At 42.2% G+C, this 22,509-nt stretch overlaps 1 protein-coding gene across 1 annotated transcript in view; it reads right to left on the reverse strand.

Annotated features, from left to right (window-relative positions):
* Nucleotides 1-11,779: 11,779 nt before the first annotated feature.
* The window catches only part of CCDC83 (coiled-coil domain containing 83), a 46,678-nt gene continuing 35,948 nt past the window's right edge, over nt 11,780-22,509 (reverse strand). The window contains exons 8-11 of the mRNA XM_023757380.1: nt 20,130-20,251; nt 16,508-16,551; nt 14,953-15,233; nt 11,780-12,329 (exon numbers count right to left, since the gene is read on the reverse strand). Of these exons, the coding sequence (XP_023613148.1) occupies nt 12,168-12,329; nt 14,953-15,233; nt 16,508-16,551; nt 20,130-20,251 (609 nt within the window). The 3' untranslated portion in view covers nt 11,780-12,167. The remainder of the gene's footprint in view (nt 12,330-14,952; nt 15,234-16,507; nt 16,552-20,129; nt 20,252-22,509) is intronic.

Here is a 22,509-nt window from a genome sequence, read left to right on the forward strand (position 1 = left end):
TAGGAGTTAAGTTAAAAAAAAAAAAAAGATGCAGAGACTGGCTACAGAGTCAGTGGGGGGAAGGGAAATGCTGAGATGAGGTAGGAAAAGGAGAAGGCAAAGGACTGCTGGCATCCGGACACGTACAGAGGACAATTTACAGAAACGGCTTTCCTATGAAGAGCATTCCCTTTCCCTTCCGAAAGCACCCTCGTCACTGCGGGAAGCCCTGCTGCTCGATGAGCTGGTGCAACAGGACAGGAATGGTGTGGGCTCTGCAGCCATACTGTGCGCTCAGACACTCTCCCGGCAAGTTAGTTACTCTCCCACTGCCTCAGATTCTTCATGTGGGAAATGGCATGATAATGCCTACCTCGTGGGGCTGCTGTATTTAATGAATTAGTAAATGGATGCATTTAGAACAGCCTGGCACATGATAAAGGTTCAGTGCATAATTGCTATCATTTTTATTGGGATGATTCTGGAGGCAAAACACCTGTGTTCAAATCCTGACACTGCCCCTTGACTAGCTGGGAACTTGTAGAAAAGTTACTGAATTTCCCTTCATCTGTAAGATGAGAATAATTATAGACCCAACCTCATAGGATTACAAGGAGGATCAACTAGGTTAATATATGTAAGTGCATATAATAAGCACATTTAAGTATATGCTATTATTAGTATGACTAAAGAGCCTTTGAAACTATCAGTTTGGGGAACCGTCCACTTTGCTGTGTTTGCATAGTTGACGTCCTCCAAGTGCTGGTGAAGATCCCATGAGCTGCTTCCAAAGCAGAGCCCTGACCCCTGACTCGACATCCTCGCACAAGCGGAGTCCTGGGGCCCAAGGCAGCCTCCATAATACTGCACGAGGGTGTGAGAACACTTCTTTGAAGATAGCCAGCCCCACACATCTAAGTAGACTTCGGTCCGCAGTTTTAGATGCCCTCTTATAAAACAGAATAATTTCTAAAGTAGTTTTAGCCCCATCCTCTATTTTATTTTAACCAAGAATAAATACTTACCCAGACCTTATTTAGTACAGACTACGTTTTACTATCAAAAACATTGACTTCTCACAAGGTCATGTTAGTCTCTGTATTAGGATGGGGTTTGGCGGTGGATAACAGAAAATCTACACTCACAGTAATTCAACCAAGCCGGAAGTTTACTTTCCCTCACACAGAAGTCTGGGCTGGCAGAGCAGCTGTGCCCACAAGATGGGCAGGTGTTCTCGTTTAGGCGTGAGGTGTGCTGCTGTTCCACATTTCCTAAGGTGCTCCTCTCATCTCACATCGACTGTGGCTGAGCAGCTAAGCACATCTCAGCAGCAGATGGAGGATGGGAGAGTAAGGGAGGAAAAGGGAAGACACAGATGTTGGGCACAACCTCTGCTCACAATCCATTGGCCAGAACTTCGTCATGTGGCTGCAAGGGAAGCCTGGAAGTAGAGTGTTTAAGTTGGGTGACCCCACTCAGCCAAAGCAGCTAAATGAATGCATTGTTACAGAAGAAGGGGCGTATAGACTGGAAGAAAAACTAGTGGCCTCTGTCATAGTCATTCGATTTTTAGTAAAAGAATCTCTAATTTCTTGAACTCATTTCTGATCAAAGACTTCAATACCCTGCCATGTCACATATTATTAGTTGAGATTCGAGAAAAGAATATTTTTAAATGAAAATATTTCCAAGAAATGAAATGCTAAAAAGTGTCAAAAACTTTAAAAATGAACAGTAGGCAAGTCCAAACTGCTCGTGCTCAGTAAATGTCACACAACATGGTGAAGGTGTGTACCTTCTCACCAGATTTTAGGCCCAGCTATGCCCCACAGTGACATTTTCACATAAATAGCACACAAGTCACAGAAGACACTTCGTAAGCGGCTGGAGAAAATGACTGAAGCATAGATGAAATGTCGCAAAGAACATCAAAGACCTGAAGTTAATTGCACACTTGCCCCAGAACCTGCAGCAAAGCCCGAGCCCAGTTTGGTGCCCGAGGGCTTTAAGGTAAAAGTGTCTGGCTGACCCCGGTTAGTCGCAGAGAGGGGAATCCAGCACAGCTCATTCCATTCCTCTCAGGAGGGAAGTGTGGCCAGGCCTAGCATATTTTTATAGCTGAGGCTGTACAAAAAGATGGCCCTAACCCAAGAAGGCGAGAGGTCAGCGAGCTGAGCACAGGACTTGAGGAAGGAAATGCTGACAACGCCTTTTACTAAGAATCTGCGAGGATATCGGAATGCGCAGTCCCTTTCAAAGTCATTGTAGTTGCTGGGAATCCGAAAACATCTCTGTGTGAAGAATCTTTAAAAGTACCTTGACGTTTTTTTAGCATTTACTCAGATCATAAGAACAAAATGACCTAAAACATAACCAATCGGAAGCGTCATGGTGAAAAAAAAAAGAGAGAGAAGAAAGGCAGCCTTTCTGGGAACTGGAGCCTCACGGTCACAGGAATGGGAAATGGAAATTCTTAATCGAGTTAAAGTCACTAATATTTAGAAAGCGTCCGCTGCCGAGGGCACGTTTCCTGGAGTCTAGGGCAAAAGCCAGTTTTATTCCAAGAAAAATACAGAGAACTGTTGTGTTGAGATCTAGTAAAACAAGAGAGGATAAAGCAGGCCTTTAACAAACAGCTTTTTATTGCCACAGAATCCCCCAGGCCTCCTTCTCCCCTGAATGGCTCTAGTATCTGGCTATAGGACTCAAAAAGCAACAAAAATGTCACCACTGACCCACGGTGCCGCCCTCCCCCACACACTTAAGAGATTTGGAACTGGGTTTACTACTTGTCCCTTTGGCCTGACCTAGATCAGCAGAGCCAGGGGCTGGCCTCCTGCAAGGTGGCGGCTGAGTCACTCTCCCCAGCCTCCCAGGATGGGGCCAGCTCCTTAAGACAAGGGTGCAGGGCCCAGCTGTCCAGGCCTCACGGCGTGTGACGGATCGATTGGACACAGGCACTCTCCGTGAACCTTCACACAGACGTCTTAGGCCTTACTTCAGAGGTTACTGTGAAATGTCGGGCATCATGTCGGCTGCCACAGAGTACAGGTCTACTGTGGACCGGGTACGTGCATTCTCTCTGATCCTTAAAATAATCCTGCAGTATGGGGATTCCGTCCATGTGATGCAGAGGAGGAAACCAGGCTTGAAAGAAGTTAACTGCGCAGGATTCGAGGCAGCCAGCCTGAGGTGCTTTCTGTACGCTGCCCTGTCCCTTTACACCATCTCATCTCTTCAAACCCATCTGATTCCTGGGTCAACACAAGCAAGTTCCCACACCCAGTCCCTGTCCCCAAATCTTGAAAAACACCAACTAAAACTCAGGTGCTTGGTTACTTTAAGAACTAAATCCTACATAAAATCTCCCTAATCGCATCTTAAATGTCTTTCAAATCTATTACTAAAGGTGGTAAAGATAGACTATTGGGAGTTAGACCACCACCCCACTTGGATGTCTCGCCTGCCTTCTCTGCCTTTGGTATCGAAGTGGAAGGCAGGTTCCCCGCCCCGAGAAGCCCCGGACTCTCTCACTGGACTGTGAGCATCTTGAGGGAAGGAGCAGTTTCATTTTGCTCCCCTAAAGCCTTACACACACGTCACTGAATCAGGGACGCTGACAGAAATCCATGGTGGCACAACACGTCATTGAGACGTGCTTTGTCAGTTAGTCATCTAACAGCTACCACTCTAAGCTGCTTAGAATATGGATTGTTTAAAAACACACACACACCAAAAAACCCCTGCATATTTGTCTTAGAGATGCTGCCACTTTGCAAGTTCTAAACACAAGAAATGATATTAACAGAGGAAAACACATTCTTCCCCTTCCTGTTTCAAAGGATGCCTTTTCAACTCTGACATCTTCTTGGCAGCAAACGAGACTTGTAGTCATTTGATATTTTCTTCGGATTCAAATTCATACTGTGAAGGAGAAACTGCCACAGCTACCAAATTAATGCTGGAATCGTACCATGTTATGCCTGGCTTGTTTTCCTAATCTCATGGTCTGCGCTTTCCAAGTGTGAGAGAACAATGTCGTTTCTGCTGACCCGCTGAAGCCAGTGGGCTGCCCCATGGCCTTCATTTGTTGGTCACTGGAAGCTCTGATTTGTCCCAGTGAAAGTCTCCCCACCCCCACCCCATCTGTAAAAAGTAAAGATAAATCTTGTTTATAAAAAGTTTACATTTCTTCCTTAATATGGAAAATGGGCATTAGCTTTTCCAAGGACATTTCTGTTTCTGTGACCTTTGAAACACTGCCCTAACAGAGTATTCTGCCTTCCTGTCAGGGAACACTCTTTCTTCTGTTCGCACCAGAAGACAGAAGCATGACCTTTTAAATTCATGGAATGGATTGGGATATGGGTGCTTGGGGGACAGTTTTGGGGAAAAACTTTCTTCAAGTATAAACTACATCAGTCAAATAAACAAATCTGAAGTGTCTGGCTTGATGAATGTTTATAAAGTGAACTCATCCACGTTAACTGCTGTTCAGATCAAGAGGTGGAGCTCGAGAGGGAATATATCTGCTAAGCAGGGCTCCTCGTGGACACAAATGTATAACTAGAGTCTAGCAGCCACTGTTTACAGGGGCCTCCTCCACGTGCTGCATTTCAGGGAAAAGCTACAGACTGAGCTGTCAGCCGCCTGCACTGTGTCCCTGCTGTCTGAGTCAACCCTTATAAGGGAGCTCCTGGTATTGTCTTTTGACCAATAGGACTGAGACCTGTCCTGTCCAGCTGAAACTGCTACCTATAGCCTCATTTGCATGTATACTGACCAATCAGAATGGCTCCATAATAACCAATCAGAAGTCAAGAAACCGCCCAGTCCTGTGGCACATCTACACAATGGAATAGTACACTGCTGTAAAAAAAAGAAGGAACTCTTACCATTTGCACCAGCATGGATGGACCTGGAGAGCATTATGCTAAGTGAAATAAGCCAATCGGAGAAGGATAAGTATCACACAATCTCACCCATTTGTGGAATATAATGAACAATATAAACTGATGAACAAAAATAGATCCAGAGACATAGAAGCATCAAACAGACCATCCAACCTCAGAGGGAAGGCAGGGGAGTGGGGGCAGGTAAGAGATCAACCAAAGGACTTGTATGCATGCATATGAGCATAACCCATGGACACAGACAGTAGGGGGTTGAGGACATGTGCTGGGGGGTGGGAACGGCTAGGGAGAGGTCAGTGGGGGAAAAAGGAGACACATGTAATACTATATACAATAAAGAATTTTAAAAAAACATGGCCAATCAGGGCAATGTTTTTGGATCAATCAGACTGTGCAGGTTTAGATGTCTCATTTGCATAAAAATGGACCAATCAGAAACTAGGGTGTGAACTTCCTCTATAAAAGACTGCCTACCTTTTGTCTCCTCAGAGTGCACTTTTGTATTTTGTGGGAGACTGCCTTTCCCTGGTTTGCAAACTGTTCAGCTGAATAAAGTTTCTCCTTTTGCTGCACCCTGATTGGGGATTTCTGTTGGCATGAGATTGATGGCAGAGACCTTTTGTTAACAAAGCTAAACAGAACACTCCTTTATGTGCCATCTTAGTCATTCTCCACCACAAAGGTAGACGTTATTCTGACTTCTGACATCAAGATTAGTGTACCTGTCCTTTTTGAATATTGTGCAGATGGGATCATACCATATATGTCCTTTTGTGTCTTTTTTCACTCAAGATTACATCCATAAGATTGTCCTATATATCCACATTTGGCAGTAGTTTGTTCTTTTCTATTGCTGTACAGTATTCCATTGCATGAATATAGCACAATTTATTTACATATTAGAGGCCTGGTACACGAATTTGTGCATGGGTGGGGTCCCTCGGCCTGGCAGGCGATCAAGGCCTATGGGGGTGGGGCGGGGAGCCAGCATGGGGGAGGGGCTGTGGGAGGTTGGCCAGCCAGCCCCCCCGATTGGTGCCAATGGGGGGGGGGCGGCGACGGGCAGGAGGAGGGGCTGTGGGAGGTTGGCTTTGGGAGCACACTGACCACCAGGGGCAGGTCCTGGATTGAGGGTCTGCCCCCTCATGGTCAGTGAGAGTCATAGTGACTGGTCAACCAGTTGTTCCAGTCATTCTGGTCATTCGGTTGTAATGGTCACTTAGGCTTTTATATATATAGATTATACTGCTGATAGTCATTTGGGTAGTTTCAAGTTTTTGGCTATTATCAGTAAAGTTGTTAGGAAAATTCTTATCCATGTCTTCTGGTAAACATACCCATTTCTATTCCATATTAAGTTGAGTGGAATTGCTGATCATGATATATATATTTAGCTTTACTATACATATATATTGTTTGAATACATATAGATATATATTCCAAAGTGTTTGTGCCAATTTATACTCCCACCAACAATTTTATGAGAGTTCAAGTTGCTCTGTATCCTTGTCAATATTTACTATTATCAACTTTTTAATTTTAGCCATTATATTGGGTATATACTGCTATCTCGTGGTTTTGCTTTTCCCTGATGAGTAATAATGTTAATCTCCTTTTTATATTTATTAGTCATTTGTCTTTTTTCCTACTGATTTGTATATGATTTTCTAGTGTTCTTTATATGATTTTTTTTGGTAAGATACATGCATAGGAAATATAGTTTCCCAGTATGTAACTTGCTTTTTGACTCATTTAATGGTATCTTTTAAATTTAAAGAAATCTTAATTTTTTTATCCTCACTTGAGGATATGTTTATTGATCTTAGAGAAAGAGGGAAAGAGAGAGAGACATCAATGTGAGAGAAACATCAATCGGTTGCCTTCTGTATGTACCTGGGGATCAAACCTGCAACCTATGTATGTGCCCTGACCAGGAATCAAACCTGGAACCTTTTTGGTATAGAGGATGATGCTCCAACCAACTGAGTTACCCAGCCAGGGCAAGAGATTTCAATTTTAATAAAATCAAATTTATCAATATTTTTATGGTTAGTGATTTTATGGCATTTTTCCCCCAGGAAAGTGAGTGACATAGGGAGCAGCAGGCTTGGGGAGCTGGGTAGAATACTGCCAAATCCACATTTACCGACCTACCAGATGCAGTTTTTATTTTTTATTTATTTTCCCCTCCTTTGCCCCTTTCCACCCAAACCCCTGCCCTCCCCTTCTCCTGGCCCTAACCACATTGTTGTCTGTGTGCATGGGTTATGCACATATGTTCTTTGGCTATTCTCTCCACCTTCTTTCATGTCATCCGCCCCACCCACCTCCCTCTGATATTGTCAGTCTGTAACATGTATCCATGACTCTGGTTCTATTTTGTTCATCAGTTTCTTTTGTTCACTGGATTCTACATATAAGTCAGATCAATGGTACTGTCTTTCTCTGACTGGCTTATTTCTCTTAGCATTATAATCTCCAGGTTCATCCATACTGTCTCAAAGGGTAAGAGTTCCTTCCTTTTTAAAGCAATGTGGTATTCAATTGTGTAAATTTACCACAGCTTTTATATCCACTAATCAACCAATGGACACTTGGGCGGTTTCCAGATCTTATTATTATGCTGCTATGAACATAGGGGTCCATACATTCTTTCTGATTGGTGTTTCAGGATTCTTAGGATATATTCCCAGAAGTGGGATCACTAGGCCAAAGGACAGTTTCATTTTTAATTTTTTGAGGAAACTCCGTACTGTTTTCCACTGTGGCTACACCAGGCTGCATTCCCACCAACAGTGCACGAGGGTTCCTTTTGCTCCACATCCTTGCCAGCACTTGTTTATTGTTTTATTGATGGTAACCATTCTGGCAGTTGTGAGGAAGAGATATCTCATTGTGGTTTTAATATGCATTTCTCTGACGATCAGTGATATTGAGCATTTTTATATGTCTACTAGAGGCCCGGTGCATGAAATTCATGCACTGGTGGGGGTGTCCCTCAGCCCAGCCTGCACCCTTTCCCATCTGGGACCTCTCAGGGGATGTCTGACTGCCGGTTTTGGACATCCCTCTCACAATCCAGGACTGCTGGCTCCTAACTACTCGCCTGCCTGCCTGCCTGATCACCCCCTAACTGCTTCCCTACTAGCCTGATTGACACCTAACTGCTCCCCTGCTGTCCCAATCACCCCCAACTGCCCTCCACTGCTGACCCAATTGCCCCCAACTGCCCTCCCTTGCAGGCCTGGTCGCCCCCAACTGCCTGTCAGCCATCTTGTGATGTGGGGTGGCCATATTTTGATGACATGGGGCAGCCATCTTGTGATGCTAGGGCGTGAGGGTCAATTTGCATATTACCTCTTTATTATTTAGGATTGGTCATCTGTATGTCCTCTTTGGAGAAGTGTCTATTCGGGCAATTTGTCTAATTTTAAATTGGATTGTTTGTTTCCTGATGTTAAGTTGTATAAGTTCTTTATGTATTTTGGAAATTAACCCCTTATCAGATATATCATTGGCAAATATGTTCTCCCCTACAGTGGGTTTCCTTTATATTTTGTTGGTTTCTTTTGCTGTTCAGAAGCTTTTTAGTTGATTGTAGTCCCATTTGTTTTTCCCTTTGTTTCCCCTGCCCTAGGAGATATATCGGCAAAAATATTGCTACGTGAGATGTCTGAGATTTACTGCCTATGTTTTCTTCTAGAATTTTTATATGATTTCACAACTTATATTTAGGTCTTTATCCATTTGAGTTTATTTTTGTGTATAGTGTAGGTTGGTGGAACAATTTCATTTGTTTTGCATGTATCTAACCCATTTTTCCAGCACCATTTATTGAATAGACTATCTTTATTCCATTGTATGCTCTTGCCTCCTTTGTCAAATATTGACCATAATGGTGTCGGTTGATTTCTGGGCTCTCTGTTCTGTTTAATTAATCTATATGCCTGTTCTTATGCAGTACAATGCTGTTCCAGATGCAGTTTTAAATTTTAAGCATAGGCTTGGAGGCTCTATTAGGTGTGCCAAGGGGAACATATAGATATTCTCTTATATTTCCTTATTGTTTTGCTTTCCATCTTTAGGTCTCTGATCCACTTTTGATTGATTGTGTATGGTATGAGGTAGACGTCAATGTTCATTTTTCCCCCATGCAGATATACCATCATTTCAGCATCATTTTTTATTAAAAAGACTGTTGCTCCCCCCACCCCCACCATCCCCACCCCCTGCGTGTGCACACACACGCGCGTGCGCGCGCGCGCGCGCACACACACACATGCACACACACACACACACTGAATTATAGTGGCATCTTTTTCAGAAATCAATGACAAATATGTGTGGGTTTTGTTTCTGGACTCTCTATTCTCTTGCTTTGGACTTTTCCTTTATCCTGGGCCAATACCACATTGTCTTAATTACTGAAATTTTGTATGAAGTCTTACAATTTGGTAGTCCTCCAATTTTGTTGGTTTTCTTTAAGATTGTCTTGGCTGCCATAGGTTTTTTTTTGTTTTGTTTTGTTTTTTGCCTAGGTTATAATTTTCCATAATAATGTTAGAAATAACCTGTGAATTTCTACAAAAAAATGCTGGAAATTTGATTGGGATTGCACTGGGTTATAGATCAGTTTGGAAAGGACTGACATCTTAAATATTTTGAATCTTCTAATGCATGATAATGGTGTATCTCTTTATTCTACTTATTTAAGTCTTCTTTAGTTTCTCTCAACAATATTTTGAAGTCTTCAGCATAGAAGACCTGCTCATGTTCCGTTTGATACATTCCTCGATTTTGAATTTTTTTCTCCTATTTTTCAGATATGTTTTTCAAATAATGTTTCCATTTCTTCTAAATCAGCGGTTCTCAACCTGTGGGTCGAGACCCCTTTGGCGGTTGAACGACCCTTTCACAGGGGTCGCCTAAGACCATCCTGCATATCAGATATTTACATTATGATTCATAACAGTAGCAACATTACAGTTATGATGCCTGCCATGTTCCATGTGCGCCCCCTGGTGGTTAGCGCATGTTATAACAACCGGTTGTTCGGTTGTTCCACTGTTTGGTCTATTTATACACACACACACACACACACACACACACACACACACACACACTGAGTGGCCAGATTATTATGACCACCCCATCAGTACTTCGTTGGGCCACCTTTTGCCTTCAATACTGCGGCGATTCTTCTTGGCATTGATTCCACAAGATGTTGAAAGGTTATGTGAGGCATCTGACACCATGCCTGATGAATAGCACTGTCCAGTTCTGTGAGATTTGATGGTTGTGGAACCAGCTGCCTGATGGCTCTTTTAACTTCGTCCCACAAATGCTCAATTTGATTGAGATCTGGTGATTGTGGGGGCCACCTAAGCAAGGTAAAGTCTCCCTCATGTTCTTGAAAGCACTCCTGCACAATACGAGCACTGTGGCATGGCGCATTGTCTTGTTGGAAGAAGCCATCTCCATTGGGATATGCCATCAACATGATAGGATGAAGTTGATCAGCAATGATACTTAGGTATGTTGTGTTATTCAGATGTTGTTCCACACGAATTAAAGGGCCCAAATCATGCCAGGAAAACATGGCCCAAACCATAACCCGGCCCCACCAGCTTGAAGGGTTGTACTCATGCATGTGGGGTGCATGCTTTCATGCTGTTTCCGCCAAATTCTCACTCTGCCATCTGCATGATGCAACTGGAAACATGATTCATCAGACCACATGACTTTTTTTCCAGTGCTTGACTGTCCAATCCTTGTGTTCCTGTGTGAATTAGAGACGTTTTATCTTGGTAACTGCAGACAGCAAAGGTGTTCGAACAGGCCTTCGGCTTCCATATCCCATAGGATGCAGTGTATGGCTAATTTGCCTACATACATCAGGTGGTCATAGTAATCTGGCCACTCAGTGTGTGTGTGTATGTGTGTGTGTGCGTGTGCGTGTGCGTGTGCGTGTGTGTGTGTGTGTGTATAACATTTCTTTATAATTTTTTTCTTTCACCCATGAGTTTTTTAGAAGTGGCATGCTTACTTTCAAATTTTTTTGTACTCTAGTCAGAGCATTGTGTTGTATGAATTTCAATTTTTTTAATATTTGTTGTGAATATGGTCTATTTTTATAAATGCTTCATGTGCACTTGAAAAAAATCTGCAGTCTATGGTTGTTCAATTTTTTACATCCTTAGTGATTTTAAAATATGATTGACCTATCCGTTATTGATAGAGGTATGGTAAGAACTTCAAGTCTGATTGTGAATTTAACTGTCTTTTTGCTTTTTTTTATTGTGTTAAAATATATATGATATGATTTATGCCATAGTTGTTTTTAGTTTGGTAAATTTTGATTTATATATTTTGAGATCATGTTTATTAGTACAGATAAATTTAGGATTGTTATATCATCCTGATTTATTTATTTATTTATTATTAGAAAAGTTGCTCTTCATTTTTTCTTTATTTCTCTTCACAGTTCTTACCTTCACATCTACTTTGTCTGATAGTTAATCACACCACCTTCTTTTCTGTTAACGTTTGCATAGTATATTAACTTTCAATCTATCTCTGGCCTTATAAGTTGTTTCTTGTAGAAAGCTTTATAAGTAGATCTTGCCTTTAAATAAAATGCTGATGTCAAATTCAGGCCCAGTCATAGTTGCTTTGGTTTGTGGTACCCATAAGAGGGAAATGGTAATGGCCTTGGACAGGAACTCAAGGCCATTTAGACTTGATATAGCTAATGGAAGAGGGATTTCCCTATTGGTGGAACATTTTGATACAACAAATTACTACCCTCAAATTTATTTGTGAAATGTTTTATATTCATTATAAATAATGTAAGGTTAAAGAAGAGTAGGCTTGAACTGTGGAATGGCTAGCTACCATTTAGCATCCTCAGAGAGAAAGATGTGTAGTCAGTGCTATGCAAACCTCTACATTTTTCTTAGAGAAATTTCTACTTGAACTATTTCATTTTGGAATCATAGATCAATCAGGGAATGTTTAAGTGGTAGGGAACCTCAGAGACCATCTTGGGCTCACTGACATGCTTCTGATTACTTGAATATCAAAATATAACTAGTACTTTCATTTTTGTTACTCATGCTATGCAGGTAAATGGATAGCTGAATCTTGGAATGATCTTTAAAAATAACAACTTGTTTAAAAATGGACCAAAGTATAAATAAAGTGGGCAGCTTTTATATTTTAGTTCCCAAATAAAATTTATAAGGAAAAACTGTTTTTACTTTGCAGCGTTCAGTCTTAGAGAAAAGACTTCATCATTCTATATGTGACGTGGACTTGTGGGCCCTTGACCTCTTCAAATAATTTGTCTGTAATAGGCTTCTCTTGAAAATGAATCTGCATTTTCTTGCTCTCCACACGCATGAGTTTCACTTCCAGGGGGCCCAAGTTTACATAATCCTGTGGTGAACAGATGCAGAAAAGAATAGGAGAAGTTATTCAGCAAGTTACCAGCTTCAATAGATAAGGTGTCCTTTATCTGACTGGCTTCATTGCCCTCCCAATTGCCCAAGTGCTGTATAACATGTGAAATATGAGAGCTACTAAAAATAAAAACCACTCCATGAACGTATGTGGGGCATGGTAGGCCAGATCTCCCACAGAGCAGTCAGCAAGTCTTTCAGGGGGTTGGGTGGGGGACACCAGCTAGAGTGGGGAGATGATATATCCTCTGCAAGCTCTTTAATTGGTAAAAGAAAATGTTGGCAATATATAGGCTATAACCACTGCAGAGTTTTCTATATTACTCAAGAACCAAGGGAAAGGTCTGCACACATCACTTTGCTTACTAATATTCTAACATTGAACAGATTCTTTATGAATTTTGCACTTTTCACAGGACCTTTGACTACTGTATAAATAAAACTTACCATATTCTGCCAAACTAACTATAGTTTATGATATCAACAAATGAAATTAAAAGTCTAATTTATATGAAATCACACAGCCACCCCCAAACTGGCTTGAAACAGCTCAGGCCCTCCATAATGTGCCTTCCTCTTGGGAGCCTTCCCAAGTCATAATGTTTTCTTTTGAATTCCTTCAACACGTCAACAAACTCCCCCGAACTCCCACCAGCTGTGTATCAAGTGCTGGGGACAAAGATGAGCTCACAGACGGGTCAGGGAGACAGACACAGGTGATACACGCCTCCTGCACAGTAATGAATGATTTTCTTATCCGTCTGCTATTAGCATGTATGGGATTTGAAGGTAGTGCCTGCCAAAATGGCCTCTTTGAGACTTCATTTCTTCCTGTCTACCCCCTGATTCCCAAGCATCTAACAAGTACCTGGAATATTGTGGGGGTCTCAATAAACATTTATTAGAATCCAGGAGTATCAAAGAATGAAAAGGGAATTAATGTTTTATTACTCAAAAATGCATGTAACTGTGTTTAGTTTTTAAAATATATAATTATAGAACTATAAGAAATTTAAGACAGGGGAAAAGCAAGTTGGTAGACATCTACCACCTATTTCAGAATTCGAATACACTGTGTTAATCTGCTCAGGGTGTCAAAACAAAATTCCACAGGCTAAGAGCCTTAAACAACAGAAATTCATTCTTCACAGTTCTGGAGGCTGGAATGTTCAAGATCAGGGTGCCAGCATGATGGGGTTCTGGTGAGAGCTCTCTTTCTGGCTTGCCGATGGCTCCCTTCTCGCTGCGTCCTCACAAGGCATAGCCTGTTCTTATAAGGCCACAGTCCTATCAAATTAGGGCCCCATCTTTATGAGCTCATTTAACCTTAACTATCTCCTAAAAACCCTATCTCCAAATACAGTCACATTGGGTTTCAACATATGAATGGCTGGGGCAGGAAGACATAATTCAGTTCATAACATACAACACGTCATTTTTACCACATCAAAAACTTCCATGGTAAGAAAGAAGGCCTTTCATTCAACCAAATGGTAGCCCCAATTTTGGAATTTTGTAGACAACTGTCCATTTGAGGTCATCATACCATACCAGGTGTCATGATTCCAAGATACTCATGGCGGTGCTTGAATGCTATAGGGACTAGACCTTTAGTCTTTAAACAGGCACTTGACGGTAGCAGGACTGCATTGTAGTTAGTTAAAAAGAGTTTTGTTGACTTATTCAGTTTCTTCTTCTTATATCACTCTTTTTCCTGTAAGACTTTAAGTTCTTGAAGAACTTTTTAAGTTGTTGGTGGTACCAAGAAGGAAAATAGCAAGGGGTCATTGTGGGAGTAATTGGAATGTACCAAAAAGTCTTAAAAAAAAAAAAGGCGTGAATATTCCAGGTTTCATCCTGTGGTGTGTATGACAGTTTGACCTTCCAAAGATGGCCATACTAATGTCTACCCCACCCCACATGCTTTTCTGATAATGTGATGCCAACCTTCTTTTAAGATGTACAAGCTACATTTCCTCCACTTGGAACTTTATCACTGCATCAACGGATAGATTATGAGGGAGGGGATGCTGTATGATTTCCAAGGCTAAGTCGTGCAAAATTGCAGCTTTCATCTTAGTCTCTGGGATTGCTTTGTCTTGGAAAAGCAAGACAATAAAAGTGCCTTGTAGAGAGGCCCATGTGAAGAGGAACTGAGGCCCCCAGCTTAGGTAGCATTAACCTGCCAGCCATGTGAGTGAGCCACCTGGGAAATGGGTTGTCCTGCCCCCATCAAACCTTCAGATGACTACTGCTCCAGTCAACATATGACTGCAACTGCCTGAGAGTCCAACTGAGGACTATCCAGTGGAGCCCTTCCCGATTTCCTAACTAACAGATGCCCTTAAAGAAAATAAACAGTTGTTATTATAAGCCACTAGATAACTTACACAGCATACTAGTAATGGAGGTCTATAAACAAATATAGGTAGCAAATTGGGCAAGAGTAGGGATAAAAATAGTATCCAAAGAGATGTGAACGGTGGGCAAATTTTATAATAATTGCAAATAGAAATTTTCAATATCCATATTTTAGGTTAATTTTCTCCATTAATAAAACAGCATGATCCTAGTAGTCAAAATTATTTATTTAATCTTACCTTGAAATCCTTCTCATCCTCATAGAGTAAGTATTTCATGTCAGAGGTCCCAAAGTCTATGGATGAGCTCTCACTATCTGTGCTCTGCTGCTGGTCAGATCTGATATCATCCTCTTGACTAATGGGTAAAGCTTCAAACGCAACTGATGAGCTCATCTTATTGCTACTTGTTTCTTCTATGGGTTCCGGTTTTGACTTTTCTGGGGTGAAGGAAAAGAAATTAATTATGTGTATACTAGAGGCCCGGTGCACAAATTTGTGCATGGGTGGGGTTCCTTGGCCTGGCGGCAATGGGGCCAATCGAGGTGTCTCACCCAGTCCTGATTGGGGCTGATTGGGGCTGACCGGCTGGGGGAGGGGGGGAGAGGGTAGGGAAGGGGTAGGAATTGAGGGGTAGGGAAGGGGTAGGCTGACGGGGGGGAGGGACTGTGGGAGGTTGGCCAGCCATGAGGTGGGGCTGTGGGAGGTTCCGATTGGGGAGATTGGAGCCAGCCGGCTGGGGGAAGGGGTCATGGGAGGTTGGCCAGCCACAGGAGGTTCGCTGTGGGAGTGCACTGACCATCAGGGGGCAGCTTCTGCATTACACGTCTTCCCCCTGGTGGTCAGTGCATGTCATAGCAACTGGTCAACTAGTCGTCCTGGTCGTTCGGTCTTAACGGTCACTTAGGCTTTTCTATATATATAGATGTTGGACAGATAAAATTAAAATACAATGCATACATTGTCACATTTTTTAATTTGAAAGACCTTTGATAATCTCTAGGAGGAGGTAAATCTGAGAATTAAAAATGTGGAATCTATGTATTGAAGTGAGAGTGAGCCTCATTTTCAGAAACTCTATCTGAGCTGTATTTCCTTCTATTGGCTAAGTTATAGTCATCAAGGGAAGCTTTGTATGTGTTGGTATTTTGGTTGGTTGGCTCAAGTGGAAACCACATCAAGGTAGAAACACTGTCCATTTCCAACAGAATTTATTTAATTCCCTGTGAAACATGGTGACTTTGATTTGAAAGTCAGACTAGAGAAAGGAGGTGGGTTAGGACAAGTGCTTCAAGAAGAAGAGGAATATGGAGGAGCTGGCAGTATCCATTCCCTGAATAGCTCTTGGATATGAGGTGCCTGTCTATAATAGATGCTCAATAACTGTTCATTTAAAAAAAACAACAAAAAACCAACACCACCATTACAATAAAATAATCTATAATAATAAAAGTGTAATATGCAAATTGACCGAACGGCCGAACAGTGGAACAACCATCCGGACAACACGCTATGACACCCACTGGCACCAGGCCAGCCAAGGCAGGTGTGATGCAATTGGTCAGGGGCCCGGCCATTGCCCCACAGAGGGAGGCCCAGGCTACCTGGCCAGTGGTGCTGCGGTGGGTGGGCGGGGCCTCCCTCTGTGGGACGATCAATCACTGGGCTCCCAGACTGTGAGAGGGTGCAGGCCAGACTGAGGGACCCTCCCCCCCCCCCCCCCCAGAGGATGAATTTCGGGGACCGGGCCCTTAGTACCTATATATGTTTCTTAAAACTCCCAAGGCTTTTTTACAAGTGCCAGTTCCTGTCCCCGCAGCTTGGGTAAAATATAGTTGCCTAAAAAAAACAATAAAGAAAAGGAGTCTGTCAGTCAACAAATACTGTCCTACCTGTTTACTAGTATTATCTCTCTTCTGGGTGCTAGACAGACATAGATGAAAATGAGACATAGATCCTACCCTTGAGGCATATAAGGGTAGCAGGCAGGCTTACAGTGTTTAGGGTGATGGTCTGTGTACCCTAACGGGTAATTAGCATAGTGTGGGGCAGAGAGAAGAAGCCTCGTTTAGCTCTGGGAGGTAAGGGATGGTTTCCAGGAGGATATAAAACCTGACCTGTGTCTTGAAGAACCAGGGGCTGTTTGCCAGGGAGGAGCCTGGGGTGAAGGAAGGGCATTTCATGATCAGGGACTAGCACACTTAAAGTCCCAGCAGTGAGAGTGAGCACGCCACCAGCTGGGTTGCATGTAGTGATCCAGAAATGACAGTGGCCTCAATGGGTTTTAAAACAAAGAGAAAAAGAGAAAGAGCAAGCAGTAGGAATCCAATGACAGGCAGGTCTGGCCTTCACTGAGTGGCAGGTGTCAGCTGCCGGCCCGAGGAACTGTGCCTGCGGTTGCAGCTCTCTGTGCATGCACTGAACTCTGCTCCCCCTTCAGATTCCCACTGAACTCTCTGTCAGAAAATACACGCCCTGAAAGCTGTGCATGGCATTCCCATCAGGTTTGCCTGAAGACAGCAGAAAGTAATTGGGCCCTCGAAGATATGCGAACAACCCCTCACGCTTCGCAGCTCAGCAACCAGAGTGAATCCCCTGGTTTACCCGCTGCCAGTTATTTAAAGAACATGAGTGAAGTGTTATTAAAAATGCTTAAGGCTCCAGAAAATAGCATAACTACATACACTATTTCTATCTGTGAAACCTGCTTAAGAACTAACTTAGCAAAGGTTAGCTGCGTATGGAGCTCTGGTCTGGGGATGGACATGTCTGAGGCCACAGAATTCTCTTCTCTTCTGGTTTCACTATTTTGAATAATTAACATCTTACTAAATGCCACAACCTTCATAAATCTGGTTCCTCTCTTAGTCATTAGTTTGTTGTCACTTTTGCATGGCCACAGAAAGTATCTTACATAATGTTATTATGTGAAGCTGGTGTCAGATTTGTAGGCCTTAGTCACTTAGCCTCATCCCCGTGGCACTTGAGCTCCTGGGCAGTCACCTCTGGCTGACATTCACCTCATCTAATGTCGCAAACAAATACTATAACTTTCTATGTGAGCTGTGAAGGGAAACGTAGCAACTCTATTAGCTAGAATACCCCATTCTTCTCCCAGATGAGAAAACAACTTTTTATATGTCCACTGAGGACAGTTAATGTCTGTTTCTCGCACCCTACTAGTGTCATACAGGACTGAATCCTCAACAAAAGAGGTGAAAATGGCAGTTACTATAAAATATACAATAGGTAATATATTTCTTTGACTTGAAATTAGGTACAAAAACAGCTCCTGAATATATTTAAAGTTTTCCTCTGGATAAGAAGTCTAACAGATAGTTGTGGGTTTATACATTCCTTTGTGTCTTTATAGAGATTTTCCTAAAATGTCCTAAAAAGTTGCCTCAAGTGCCTTAGCTGGTTTGGCTCAGTGGATAGAGCGTTGGCCTGTGGACTGAAGGGTTCCAGGTTTGATTCCAGTCAAGGGCACAGGCCCGGTTTGCAGGCTCAATCCCCAGTAGGGAGTGTGCAGGAGGAAGCTGATCAATGATTCTCTCTCATCATTGATGTTTCTATCTCCCTCTCCCTTCCTCTCTGACATCAATTAAAAAATATATTTTTAAAAGTTGCCTCAAGGAGTTTTCAATCTAGTGAGGAAGCGGACATTAAATAAGTAATCACCAGTGTGATAAATGCTGGCTACACAGGGAAGGTGTTGGGTGCACCTGACCCAGTTCTGGGAGATCTCTCCCCGCTGTCTCTTGTTCCTTGGGTAGATTTTGATTTAATCTCTCCCAACTCTGAAGCAGGACTCATCTCACCTACCAAAGAAAGCCAACCCACAGAGCACTAATGAACAATGTGGACTTTACTGAAGATTTTTGTGGGGAGGACAGAGGATAGTGTAACATTGCAAACAACTTAGTGAAGATCCCCACTGAATTTTTCTCATCTCCTTTCCTGTCCTTGCCGAGTTTTCTCTGGCCAAATGAAAGAATTCCCCTTTGTTATAATTAGCACTTCACATTCTTATCAGCACCGAATCAGACTGAGCTGATGGGAGCAGGAAGTGGGGTTGGCAGTCTACAGAGTAGCTCTTTTCTAAGGTTTGGCTGGTTCAAAAAAGAGGACAGTGGACAGCAGGGAGAGCAGTGGTTAGAAGCCACAACACCAGCAAGTTTAGACATGATTAGAGGTGGGGCAGAAACATTCCAGACTGAGGGGACAGTGGGGCCCCTACCTCCTAGGGGCCCTCAAGGAGTCCACCAATCAACCAATTCATTCAGCTTGCCTGCCTACATCATCTACAATGGTCTTTACCTCTCCAGGGAAGCACACACACATTGTGGGAGGGAGAAAGGTGGTCTCTTTCTCTATCCTGCCCCATGCGCCTTCCTCCCTATGAAGTCATTGCACTATCTCCCAATGTCTCCAATCTTGCATCCTAACACCTGTCACTTAACCCACCAAGCACAAACCCACAACTTATCTGCATTCACCGTTCTCGGAGCACATTAAGAGGTTTGTAGACAACAAATACTTTATTAGGACTCAAATAGTATTTTTCCATGCCACACAAGCAACAGGAACTACTTGAGTGGAAATGTTTCCCTGGCCCGATCACTATGTTGAACGTCTTTGCTTTCATTCCCAGACTCAGACATGTCTCTCCCATCTTGCACATGTAGACCCTACATTTGTGTGATTTATTTCCCCTCTCTCCCTAAATGTGCTATCATTTAGATTATTTCTTGTGTCTGACTACTTGTCCGAATTATAAATGCCTCTTTTAATTCCATCATATTCCAGGGCCCTGGTTCTCCATCAAGATTGGTCTATAAAGACTCCTTTGTCAGGTAAGAAAAAGATAAGCTAAGATGCAGAGCCATGGGCACAGGTGGTTTCTCTTATGTAGGAATTAACGTGACTTTGAATGCCAGGCTATTTTTTTTGTCTCGAAAGCAGTTGAGTCTTTCCTTAACTATCAAAGGAAACAATTCCATATTCCCCAAGGTAGCCAGAAGCCCAGGACACTTACAGGAAGACGCCACAAAACGGATCACTCTCTCCTTTGTGCTAACTCCGTACCTCATGCACCTTCTGCTGCACTGCTTGGCCTTGATTTTCCTGCCCATACTCCCTTGCCGGCCTGGAGGCTGCAGAAGGTCAGCAGTTCCGACACTCATGGGAAGTGTTGGCTGCTATAACTGCAGGGTATTGCTAGGAAAATCAAGTCAAAGTTTGCACTGTACAAATGGTCAACTCTCATGATCCTATGCCTTCACCATAGCCATTTTGTGACTTCCTTCTTTTGCAACTGTTATAGTCTGGCTGGAGCACTAAAGAATCAAATCATCATTAGAAAGAACTTGATACAGATACAGATGTTTAAAAAATACTGTCTAGATACATTTCACCTGGGTATTTTGAGATCCACAAGTCTACAGTTGAATAGTTGATCAATGAGCTCCAAATTTTCTTCTTCCAGTTCTTGAATAGCTTTTTCCAATACATCAACTTCCTTCCTATGGATTGCAATCTGTTCTCAGAAGAAGAGAGAATGGATGGTTGGTACTTATTTAGTTCTATTTAGTCTTTGATGAGAAATTCAACTCCTAAAAGTGCTTTTGCCTAAGAGGAAGAGCTATATAAGGTTAATTACAAACAACACAGAAACTAAACAATACTGGAAAAAATAGTAAATTATGACACTTTTAAAAAGAGAAGTACAGGCCTAGAGCCCTTTCTATCAGCTTCTATAGTACTCTCTGTTCCTTTAGTGATGGGGTTGTTCTGAGAAATATCAAGTAGATGAAATATTGTGCATTCATGAATTCACTCATTCAAATGTATTGTATGCCTACTATGTACCAGAAACTATAGTACACTTTGGGAAAAAGGATCTCAGCCTAGTGGGAAAGATGGTGATAAAAACAGAAAAGAGTGTGTTAAAACCATAGGAAGCTATCCAGGTGCTGAGGGAGGAGACAGAGGCTCAGCCCATGTCTGCCAGGTGTCGGGGTCGGGTGGTGATGGTAAGATGGAATTAATAGAAGAGATGACATCTAGTCTGGACCTTGAAGGCCATGTAGGGATTCTCTAGGCAGAGAAGAGGGTGTACATTCTTGGAAGAAGGAACCACGTGTGTAAAGGCACCGTTATTTTGGTGTGATAGATACAGAGTGGGAGTTGGGAGAAGTAGGAGAGGAACTGGACAATGAAGGAAGAGGCACATAATACTAAGAGTCTGGCTTTTGTGTTGCAGGTGATGGGAGCTCTTTGATAAACGTAGCAGGTTTAAATAACAGTAAGGAGTATGGCTAACTCAAATATGAACAAAATTCGCTGGTTACCTTGATCCATTCTTATGTGTATTTTGATAACTTCTGTCTAAAGAAGGCTTAATAGTGGGAAGAATATATTGAAAAATATCTCTAGATAGAATCTTCAACTTACCTCTCTCTCCCCCAAAACTGAAAAAAGTAATGTGTCTTGAGGAAATAGGAGACAAGAAAAGCAAAGGGGTTTAGATTCAGTATCTCTTGTTAGAAGTGTAACTGAGATGATTACTGAGAAAGAAATGACTAACATTTTATGTTTGTAATTGAGATTTAATTATTGCCTTTTAGAATCTGGAGGTATTCAGTGTATTGCCACATGTATACCTCTATCACATAAGTAATGTATTAAATGCTTGGATTCTTACTGTGGCTGGATACAGAAGGATACAAAAGTGAATTAGGCATGGCTCCTTCTCTCAAGAGACTACAATCCAGGAGACAAATATGCAAATAAGGATAATATAAAACAATACCAGTGTCTTAGTAGAGGCTCAACTATTGCTGGGGCTTGGAGTTAGAAAGTAGAGAATGTATTATCCACCTGCCTTCAACCATTTAGCAAAATCATTAAGTCCATAATACTAAATTACAAAGCTCGGGGTTAATGCTTAGAGAGAACCAGCTTGATTACAAACGTGAATGCCTTCAGGAAAAGTTTATAATTTTTTAAAAGTCAAAGGATGAGAAAAAATTATGGAGTTATAAACAGAAGGAATTAATAGAACATTTGGAAATGTTTGACCTAAGGGCTTGGCATGCTTGGGAGGCAGCACACTCAGTTCTTGGTCTCTTTCCAAAGCTGGGAATGAGGGCCCTTTTGGGGAGTGGAGTCCAGCCTTTCAAACTAAGGATATCCTGTGACATCACCGACCCCTTTAGAATACTTTGTAAGTTGTTATCTCCTTCCCGGCCTTTTGAAATGTTCGGGAAATGAAAACGAGTTCCTTTTACGGCCAAGTAAATACCTTTAGATTTCTGGACTAAGAAAGTGAAGGGAGGGAGAAGACCATCTTTCCTCCCCGACCCTGCTCTTCCCCAAATACCCAACAAATGTACTGAGGAAGTTGGGAAGGATAATTTAGCTACAACTCAATAGTTAATAACTTAGTCAGGGACCTAGGATCCTAAATAAAATACATGCTTTTGAAATGTTCCCCTGCAAAATCCGAGTTCGCTTTACACTTCCTAGCACTTGGCACTCTGATTGCTAACGGGATTGGATCCTTTTGTCTAGTTTTCCTGGATTTCCATTTAACTTAGTCTAAGTTATTTAGAAATTTCATTTTTCTTCATTTGCCTTATAAGCAGGCTAACTAAAACCAGGTAACGAAAGCCATGCAACAGGATGTCTCATATCCTTCCCAGAGATCTAAGTTTTTGGTTGTTGCTGAGAGAAAGTTAAATGGAGAAATATTTTTAGGAGGTCCATTTGTTAAAGATCCCTGTTACTCATTCA

The sequence above is a fragment of the Myotis lucifugus genome, unplaced genomic scaffold, assembly GCF_000147115.1.
Source record: "Myotis lucifugus unplaced genomic scaffold, Myoluc2.0 scaffold_106, whole genome shotgun sequence".
In the NCBI taxonomy this organism is placed as follows: domain Eukaryota; kingdom Metazoa; phylum Chordata; class Mammalia; order Chiroptera; family Vespertilionidae; genus Myotis; species Myotis lucifugus.